General features: G+C 45.8%; 1 protein-coding gene across 1 annotated transcript; it reads left to right on the forward strand.

The window, feature by feature from the left end:
• The first annotated feature begins 4,314 nt into the window (after nucleotides 1-4,314).
• Nucleotides 4,315-6,941, forward strand: LOC114906572 (sperm acrosome-associated protein 5-like). Its single transcript, XM_029241451.1, has 4 exons — nucleotides 4,315-4,509; nucleotides 5,169-5,327; nucleotides 6,575-6,653; nucleotides 6,758-6,941. Exons 1-4 carry the CDS (start codon nucleotides 4,332-4,334, stop codon nucleotides 6,855-6,857), a joined length of 516 nt encoding a protein of 171 aa, XP_029097284.1. The 5' UTR covers nucleotides 4,315-4,331; the 3' UTR covers nucleotides 6,858-6,941.
• The last annotated feature ends 3,544 nt before the right edge of the window (nucleotides 6,942-10,485 follow it).

Consider the following 10,485-nt stretch of genomic DNA (forward strand, 5'->3'; position numbering starts at 1 on the left):
TGTTACAAAGGCCCTGAAGTAGGACCTGGTTTGGCACGTTGGAGGAACAGAAACAGTGTCAGTGTGTTGGGAATATAGAAGGTGTGGGCAAGGGAGAAGTGAGTGGGTGCCAGATGCTGTAGGGCCTCCTCTGCCAGGGACAGAGCTCATGTCTCATTCTGACATAATGGGATGCCATTAAGGGGGATCAGATTTTTAAAACACCAGTCTGAAGCAGTCTAGCATTATATATTAACTTTAAAAATACACGTAGATTAGACTCTTGTTTATTGCCTGTCTTGAACCGCTAGGACATGAGCTCCACAGGAACTTGCTTAAGCACCTCCCATATGCCAGGTAGTGTTCTAGATATTGGGAATACTGCAGGAGAGAAAACAGAACCAAACAAACAAACAAACGTGATGGAGACAGCCTGGTTGCAAACTCCCACCTACCAGCTGTGTAATCTAGGGCAGAACTCAACTCCTCTGTGCTGAATTTCCTCATCTATAAAATGGGGGATAATGACAGCACCTACCTCGTTAGGACTGTGGTGACAAATGAGCTGATAACTGTAAATGGCTTAGAGCAATGCCTGGAACACAGCAAGGGCTGTGTACTGATGATGATGATTAAAATAAAATTAGGCGTGTGTATGTATAAAACTTTTTTTAATAAGAAGAAAAAAATAAAAAGATGACCTGCAGGCTGCTTTGTGGATGACAGATTGCAGAGGGCAAGGGCGAAAACAGGAAGAACAGTAAGGAGGCTCCTGCCAACAGGCCCAGCAAGTGATAATGGAGGCTCAGACCTAGCTCAGTATCTCCTGTGTGCCAGGCACTGTGTGAAGCACATGACATGACCTGCCTCGGATAGTCCCCACTTTCTGTGAACAATCCCGTGGTCCCACCCATCTTGTTAGGTGAGGAAACTGAGTCCCAGAGAGACTAAGTAACTTGCCCAAAGTCACACAGGTTCCCAAGATCGGATCCTTAACTTCTACCCAATAATACTCTTCTTTTGTTTATTCAGTATCCCACAGAACTTCCAGAAAATATCTGAGGGTGTTCATTCCAGAACCATTAAAACCAGGCAAGGAATTTTTTGGGGGGGGGGGCAGGAATATAGATGGAGCTTCCTAGCAGACAAAGCAAAGAGAGAAAGCAGGGAAGTAACTCAGGTCTCTTGCTCTCTTAAGGATCTGTACCTCCTGGGTACAAAACTTGTCAACTCTCTTAATGAATTAGGATGTGGAAAATAGGAGGGGCTGGAACTTTAGGGCCCCTGTCAGTCTGGCCTCTTCCACCCTGTAAACATAACTTCTCCACCACCTTGTACACACATATATATACACACACCCCTGTGTGGAGGGGGAAATCCTATAGGGTTGGTGGGTGTTGGGGTACAGTGATTTCCAGCTCCAAAAATATTCTGAGCCAGTGATACAGCCCTGCAGAAACTGTCCCAGGGTTCACAGTGCATATCCACAAGCTATGTGAAACCAGATTTTCTGCTGTGGAGCTAGGATGCCCACTCTCTGTCCTGGGCATCCTCTACCATCAGTCCCTACAGGTACAAACTCATTCAGTGGCCTAAGCAGCAGGTAGCTAGGTGAAGGGGTGTGGAAAGCTGACAGGTAGCTGGTCCCACCACAGAATCTGCACGATGTGACATTCCAACCCAAAGGCCACCCCCACCTCGCTGGTGAGTCATTAAAACTGCTCTTAAGATACATTTTCTCAAAACTGTGGAAGTGTTGCCAATTGTGAGCAATCATTTTGGACCATGAGGTAGCAGGTGAGTTTGGCAGAGCTACAGCATACGAGCAGCCAGCTCTCTGGTGAGCTTGGAGCTGCCACTCTAGCCCTCCAAGAGAGGAATCCCTGCCTCCAAGAGAGGAATCCCCTTCCATCCTCTTGAAGCTATTGGTATTTAGGGTGGTATTGGTATGTGCTGCCAAACTGAATCCTGAACAATACATCAGACTTTTCTGTCTTGGCGTGTCACTAAACAGAGACATGTGGGACCAGTGAGGGCAGGGGGCGGTGAATAATGGTGAATGAAGGACAAATTGGGAATGAATGGGGGCAAGAAGAGACAAAGGGGGATGGCAGGGAGGTGAATGAGCAGTAGAGTGGAGTGAATGTGGGTAGTGTGGGGCAGAGTGAGGAAATGACTACGCATTCTTTTTTTTTTTTTTTTTTTGCGGTACGCGGGCCTCTCACTGTTGTGGCCTCTCTCGTTGCAGAGCACAGGCTCCGGATGCGCAGGCTCAGCGGCCATGGCTCACGGGCCGAGCCGCTCCGCGGCATGTGGGGTCTTCCCGGACCAAGGCACGAACCCATGTCCCCTGCATCGGCAGGCGGACTCTCAACCACTGCACCACCAGGGAAGCCCTACGCATTCAATTTAAGCTTATGGATGAGACTAAGTGATGGGAAAATGAGGCACCGTCTAAGTGGCAAAAAGTGAAAGAGGGAGTGGACTGTGAGTGAATGGGGCAATGAAAGGTGGTGAATGTGAATGGGGTTGATAAAGCACGAGAGTGCAAGTTGATATGAGTACTAAGGATTGAAGTGTAAATGAATGATGGTTTATGGGGCACAATATGAGTAAGGAGAGGTGAATTTAGGGAGAAAGTAGCAGTGAATGGAAGTCATGTGAGGCACAGAGGGAAGAATGGGGGACACAAGGGGCAGAATAAGAGGAAACAGAAATGAATACATGGTAGAATGTGAATAAGTGAATCGAGTCGAGTTTGTTTGAGTGGGGATACTACGAGGGAGGAGAGCGACCAGAGGTGAATAAGAGGCAGACTGGGATTAGATGGGGTAGGTATGCGGGGCAGCGTTCCAGTAATGTGCAGAGATCCCAGTGGGAATCAGCCCAGGTGAATGAGCAAAAGCATGTGCGTGAATGGAGGTAATGTTGGGCACAGTGAGAGGGGATGGAAGTAAAGAGCAGAAGAAGGTGAGTAATTGGGTATTGTGAGGCAAGGGGAGAGGGGATGAAGGTCACATAGCCCAAGGTGAGTAAAGTGGGGGAAATGGAGCCCAATGTGAGCAAAAAGTGGTAAATCCGAGGCAGAGTGTGACTGAACGAGGGTACCGCGAGGCAGAGTGGGAGCAACTCAAAATGAATCGGGAGCAGAACAAGAGTGATGAGTGGAAACAGGGGTTACATCGGGAGTGACTTTAAATGAATGAGATAATGGGAGGCAGTGAAGATTGAGAAAGAATGGAGGTGACCAAGTGTAGAGTGAGTATGTGTGGATAACTTGGGCTAGTGTTTGGGAGTAATACAGTTTCAGGAAATGCAGGTAATATGGGAGAAGCACTTGAGAGAATAGAAGTGAAGAAGGGGGCAGAAATAGAGTGAATGAGGGAGGGAATGAGGCCCAGAGTCAATGAACAAAGATGAAGGATGGGCCACGTGAGAGCGGATGGGAGTCATTTGATGCGGTGTCAGGCAGTGAAGGTGAAAGTAGGAAATGAGAGTCTGAGTGGGAGTGAATGGAGGTGAAGAAGGAATAGGATGTGAGAGAGCTTGGGTAAGAGTAGGTAGAGGGTTAGGGAATTGCAGTAACACGAGGCCCAGTGTGAATGAATATAGGTGGATAAGAGGCAGTGTAAGTGGACGAGGGAATAAAACGTAGAATGAGAACGGGGGTGAAAAATCAGTAGAGTGAACATGTATATGTAATATGTAATGTGGGACAGAGTCTGATTAAATGGGTGTAACATGGGGCAGATTCCAGTAAATGAGGGTGGAACAAGCACACTAAGTGAAGAGAGGTGAAGGAGGTGCTGAGAATGAGTAAATAGAGGTAATGTGGAACAAAGGGGAGAGCACAGCGGTCATATTTTATAAAGCATGAGGAATCCGAGGTGGTAGTAGGCATGGTGTAGTGACCAGAGCTGACTGCTCAGCAGAGTGGGGGAAATGGAGGTGATGAGGGGCAGAATGAGTGGAAATGGAGGTAACCAAGTGGTAGAGCATGATTAACGGGAGTAGAGTGGGACAGTGTTAAGGAATGTAGGGGAATGTGGGCTGAGTGTGAGGTCTAGTACCTGGGACCTGTCTGTCCTTTTTGTGTCCCAAGCCCCTCTCTCCCTGCATCCCTTTCTGATATCTCTGGGTTTCTCCCTGTCCTTGTCTCCTTCCACCTCTGTGTATACATTAGTATCTTTCTTTTTCTTTGTTTCTGTCTTTAACAGAGCTAGCACAGGGGAAGATGGTGATATGCCCAACCCTCTGGCTTCTCTGTTCCAGAATCTGTCACTTAGATCTTCACAGAGCCCAAAATTCCAGCATACCCTTAGTTCTGAGCACTGAAGGGTGAGTCTGAAGCAATGGGTCAGTTAGGAGGGCTTGTGCATGTCATAATGCAGGCCTGGGACACTATGGTGGTGACCCTGGCTATGCTGATGCCTGCCACTGTGGATGCCAAGATCTTCCAACGCTGCGACCTGGCAATGAAGCTGGAGGAGGCGGGCCTCAACGGCTTCAAGGGCTACACCATTGGAGGCTGTGAGACTCGTCACCCCATGCCACGAGCCGCCCACCACACTCAGACCCAAGCCCTCCCCCATTGCCATTTGTTACCTCCCAGGCTAGGGAATGATCCTCTCAGTCACCCTCTGACTATGATGAGTACTTTAACTAACTCTAGTTTCATCATCATTGCCTTCACAACCATTTACCCTCATCTCTACTAACACCACCATCCCTACCATCAATGTCATCACTGCTGTTATCACCATGGATACCATCACCACCACCATTACTGGTATCTCACCAGAATCACCAACATCAACCCCAAACCAAGAATTCACCCCCAACAACTAAGATGAAAACCATCCCTGGGGGCTTCCCTGGTGGCGCAGTGGTTGAGAGTCCACCTACCGATGCAGGGGATGCGGGTTCGTGCCCTGGTCCGGGAGGCTCCCACATGCCACAGAGTGGCTGGGCCCGTGAGCCATGGCCGCTGAGCCTGCGCGTCCGGAGCCTGTGCTCTGCAGCGGGAGAGGCCACAACAGTGAGAGGCCCGCGTACCGCAAAAAAACCCAAAAAACAAAAAAGCAAACAAACAAACGAAAAAACCCATCCCTGCCCCATTCCCTCATCCTACCCTCTCCCCTATTCCCAAGACCCATGCCCATCTGCTACCTTCCCCCTCCCTGCCCCAGTGCTGTGCATGGCACACTATGAAAGTGGCTTTGACACCTCCTTCGTGGACCGCAATCCTGATGGCAGCAGTGCATATGGCATTTTCCAGCTGAACTCCACCTGGCGGTGTGACAGTGGTGTTACACCTACCCAGAACCTCTGTCACATGGAGTGTCATGGTGAGGCAGCATTGAGGACACCTTGAAGCCCTGCCTGGCCTCACTCCCCAACACGCAGAGGGCAAGACTGTCTAAGCCATAGCCTTGAGTAACAAGCAGAAAAATGATAGGGAAAGGAGCAGACTTGCCTGGGCTGTTACAGACACCAGCCTGTATCCTTACCCAGACTGCACTGAGATGTTGTCTAGGTAAGGAGGACTCAGAGCTCCCAAACCTCACCTAGAATGGAGGCTGCCATCTTCTAGGACTCAGGAAACAATACACTTAGCTCCAAGTGGAATGGAGGGGGAAACTGTCCTGATTTGGGGTTGGGGTTGTCCAGGCCCTGAAGGAAGAAGCAGATATCTGTCTGTAGGAACAGAAACAAGGTACCTCTGTGCAGAGAGGAGAGAATTTTCCAGACGAGAGTGTGGTATTGTTGAGGACAAAATTGAATAGCAGTAGAAGTTGTTCAGGGTTGGCCAAAATGGTGTTTGAGGTTGTCCAAGATAGGCCAAAATGGAGACTGTGGTTATTTGGGACCAGCCCAAGTGGAGGTTGAAGTTGTCCAAGTCCTGCCACAGTGACAGAAGAGATCACCCAGGACTTGCCAGCTTGAAGGCTGAGGTTATCCAGGACTAGTCAACATAGTGGTTGAGATCATTAACTAGTCAGAATGGCAGTTAAGGTCATCCTCGTCTAGCCACCATAGCAGTTGATGTCATCTAGGACCAGGCACCATGGTAGCTGAAGTTGAACAGGACTAGCCAACATAGAGACTGAGGTCACTTGTAACTAGTAAAAATGGGTGTTGATGTTATCCAGGACCTGACAACATAGTGTTTGAAGAGTCCCCAGGACTGACCAACCTTGCAGAGGAGTGGCTTTCCAGCCAGCCAACAGCCATTGCAGTTGAGATCATTCATAACCACACAAAATGACAGTTGAAGTCATCTGGAACTGGCCAACATGGAGTCTGAGGTTGTCCAGGACCAGCCAATATGGTGGTTGAGGTTAGTCATAACCAACAAACATGACAGTCAAGATCACTCAGGATCAGTCAATGAGTTAAGGTTGCACAGAACCAGTCAACATGGCAGTTGATGTAATTCATAGCCAGCTAATAAGTGAATCAAGGTCATCTAAAATCAGGCAGTATAGTGGTTGAAGTTATTCAGGCCCCAAGAAACCCAGAACCCCTTGTCCCTTCATACACTGTCACCCTGTCCCCAGTACACCGGATTACTATATCCCTCTCTTCCTCCTAGAACTGTTCAACCGCCATATTCTGGATGACATCATGTGTGCCAAGCAGATAGTGTCCTCACAAAATGGTATGAATACCTGGTAAGTCTCATGGGGATGTCTTGGACTCTGGGCAGCGGGGATAGTGGCACTACCACCCCATCAGCCTGTCCACTTCATCCTCCCTCTCTCCCTTCATTTCCCAGGGATTCTTGGAGCCAGCACTATTCTGGCCATGATTTATCTGAATGGCTCAAGGGGTGTCATATGTATGCAAAACCTTACACAACAGAAATTAATTCATGACTCAGCTTCCCAGAGATAGAGATTCCATTTTCCCTTCTGTCCTTTCTTTTGTGGATTTAATAAAGGATGATATCTATAAACAATTCAAGAGATCCCTGATGTCTGACTCTCTTCATTTTTCCAATGCCTGAAGGTACCCCTATTCAATCACTCCCTCCATATATTCAAAGCTGTAATCAGGGGACACAAGCTCACTCAGGGTGGGGGTGGAGGATAATGTGTGATTAAGAGCATAGGTTCTCCTGGGTTCAGAAATAATCTCTACCACTTACTGTCCCCAAGTTGCCTTGGGTAAGGCACTTAATTTCTTTGTGCCTCAGTTTCCTCACCTGCAAAATGAGGATGATAGTGGTAGTAACTATCTCATGGGTTGTTGAGAGAATTAAATGAATTAATGTTTGTAAAGCACATAAAGTGTTTAGTGCACAAGACAATTCTAGGTCTGGAAATAGAAGGGTGGGGTGGGGAGGTATGAAAATTGGCTTCCCTTAAAAAGTATCACTCTCAGTTGAAGTAACTACAGGGGCTTTAATTAAGGTAGATACAGTCTCTTCAGGGGAAAATGGAATTGGTTTCAGCTGACAGAGAAAGCTCAGTGGGAATTAGGATTTTAAAGTATTCACATTCTCCCACATCCTCCCACATTATTACCGTCCTAACTCTCAGCCCCCAACTCCTTCTTTCATGATCTGTAACCAAAGTTTCAAATGACGAACTGGAAATTTAGGCCAGGAATTCAATGGATGCACAAGGTAATAATTATCTTTACAGAATCCCCGGGTTTCGGTCTATGTCTTGAGCAGAGAATTTAGGAATTTGAACTTGCCATTCTTTCTCTTTGTGCTGACCAGCCCCATTGGAAGCAGCCACCCCCGTGAGGAAGCAGTCCCTCACGTCCTTTGTACTCTTTGGTTGGGGTGGATATTCAACTACCCAAAGCCTTGTTTTCAGTGTTGACTTCATCCAGATAAGCACAGATGATCATTAAAGCAGTTATCTGCCACTGCATGCCAAGGGATACCAGAGCCCCCTTCCTTAATGCCACGTGGATTTCCCCTGCCTTCAGCCCCAACCAGCCTAGATAACCAAATCTCGCATTTCCCTGGGGTCCGTTAAAGGTACCATCACTCTGTATACCAATTTCTGAATGAGATAGTTATTTATCAAAAGCAGCATAAATAAACTCTGGTGAATTTAAGTAAAAAGCAGATCTCCTAAAAGCCTATCAGGTAGCTCATAGTATTTCTGGGAAGACTGCATGATCTAGCTCAGACAGGGGGAAGGTCCACACAAAGAAGAAGCCAAAATCTTGAACGTAGAATAGGTTGGGGCAAGAATATTGGCATTATCAACTGTTGCTACTTCTGAAAACTGGATTTGATGCCCTAGTGTTTCCTTTACATTTTTCCGATTATGCATCCTTTCTAATAATTTACAACATTTATAGTATATTTATCATTGTTATTCCTTTAGTGGTTATCTTTAAATCTCTAATTTTATATCATTTGATAAACTCTTTTTTCGGTAGATAGCACTTATTCCCCATTATGGAAGATGTGAAAGCAGCTGTTCTTCATAATAGACTGTATTAGGTTTTTTTCTATGAGAGTTTGATATTAAATCTGGAATATTTCCCTTAATATCATTGCCATGGGACTATGTTTATCGAAATCAATTAAATTGTGTTTCTCTTGATACCTGTGCCCAGATTTACCATGAGGTTTGGCTCTCATATATTCAAGGCTTCAAAGGACTGCAGTCTTGAACAACCTCTCTGATGTAAAATAGTCATTCACTATACACCCATGATAACAACTACAGAGGCCAAGTATTTTGCACCAGGATCTTGGCTCTTGCTATTCCTTATGCCTGGAATGTTCTTACCCCCAGTATGGCTGGCTCCTTATTTTTAGAAAGACCTTCCCTGACCGCCTTAGCTAAGGCATGATCCTTTCACCTCACCTTTTTCTTTTCCTTTCACTTTTTTATGAAGGATTTTCCATTTTCAGTTCTTTTGCAAAGTTTCTCTTTTCTCTGAGTTCTTTAATCCATGATGAACTTTAACTTCTGGAAGGTTTTTCTTATATTCAGGAAAGCCATAGGGTTTCTCGCCTATGTGGGTTCTTCGATGTAGAGTGAGTTTTGACTTCTCTCTGAAGGCTCTACTACACTTATCACATTTATAGGGTTTCTCTCGTGTGTGAGTTCTTTGATGTATAACGAGATATGATTTCAGGGAGAAAGCTTTCTCACATACATTACACTCATAGGGTTTCTCCCCTGTGTGAACTCTCAAATGAATAATGAGATATGACTACTGGAAGAAAACTTTATCACATTCATTGCATTCATAGGATTTCTCAAATTTTTCTCCTGTATGAGCTCTCCAATGTAACATAAGATAGTACTTCAGGGAGAAGACTTTCCCACATACAGTACATCCATAGTTTTTTTCTACTGTATGAATTCTTTGATGAGCACTGAGATTCAGCTTAAGGGTGAAGGATCCTCCACAGTCTAAACACACATAAGGTTTCTCTCCTGTATGAGTTCTTTGATGTCTACGCGATTTTGATTTCTCTCTGAAGGATTTGCCACATTCATTACATTCATAGGGTTTCTCTCCTGTGTGTGTTCTCTGATATGTACCTGGTTTTTTTTGGTTTTTTTTGGTTTTTTTGCAGTATGCGGGCCTCTTACTGTTGCGGCCTCTCCTGTTGCGGAGCACAGGCTCCGGACAGGCAGGCTCAGCCGCCATGGCTCACGGGCCCAGCCGCTCCGCGGCATGTGGGATCTTCCCGGACCGGGGCACGAACCCGTGTCCCCTGCATCGGCAGACAGACTCTCAACCACTGCGCCACCAGGGAAGCCCTGATATATACCTTTTGATTGAAGGTTCTCGCACATTCATTACATTCACAGGATTTCTCTTCTGTGTGAGTTCTCTGATATATAATGAGCTTTGTCTTTTCTTGGAAGGCTTTGCCACATTCGTTGCATGTATATGGTTTATCACCTGTGTGCGTTCTCTGATGTATATGCAGTGCTGATTTCTCTCTGAAGGATTTGCCACATTCATTACATTCAAAGAGTTTCTCTCTTTTGTGCGTTGTACTTCTGATATACACTGAAGTGTGCCTTCTTGTTGAAGGCTTTTCTGTATTCTGTACATCTGTAGGGTTTTTCTCCTACATGAGTGATCTGATGAGCAATAAGGAGTGAATTCTTGCTGAAAGTTTTTCTACACTCAGGAAATTAACAGATTTTCTCTCCAGCTTGAGTTATATTATGCTGAACAAAGAATGGGTTATGCTTATGACCTTTCCCACCCACATTATGGTCATGGGATTTCATTCCATTATTTTTCTCAAGCCTGCCATGAATTAATAATTTTCCACATCCATTACATTCATAACATTCTGAGCTGCAAAGCCTCTATCATGACCGAGTAAACCCTAATTATCTTGAAAACTTTTCTGAGTCATATATATAGGGAGTGTGTAATGAAGAAACCACCCCTGTGCTCTGAGGAAGTGGGTTTACAAATCCATTATATTCGTGACCTCTATCCTTAGTCAAATTTTTCTCATTAATGGATATAGCTTGCCTCAGGTGTCTGTTTTGGTTT

Source organism: Monodon monoceros, unplaced genomic scaffold (assembly GCF_005190385.1).
Source record: "Monodon monoceros isolate NGI ecotype Baffin Bay Population unplaced genomic scaffold, NGI_Narwhal_1 Super_Scaffold_22, whole genome shotgun sequence".
Taxonomy (NCBI): Eukaryota; Metazoa; Chordata; class Mammalia; order Artiodactyla; family Monodontidae; genus Monodon; species Monodon monoceros.

Bases quoted from the DNA above. Each gene is read 5' to 3' on its own strand.
- LOC114906572 (XM_029241451.1), top strand. From the start codon at position 4,332: ATGGGTCAGTTAGGAGGGCTTGTGCATGTCATAATGCAGGCCTGGGAC. The intron at 4,510-5,168 runs GTGAGACTCGTC...TCCCTGCCCCAG, and splicing joins GGGCTACACCATTGGAGGCT to TGCTGTGCATGGCACACTAT. The intron at 6,654-6,757 runs GTAAGTCTCATG...TTCATTTCCCAG, and splicing joins CAAAATGGTATGAATACCTG to GGATTCTTGGAGCCAGCACT.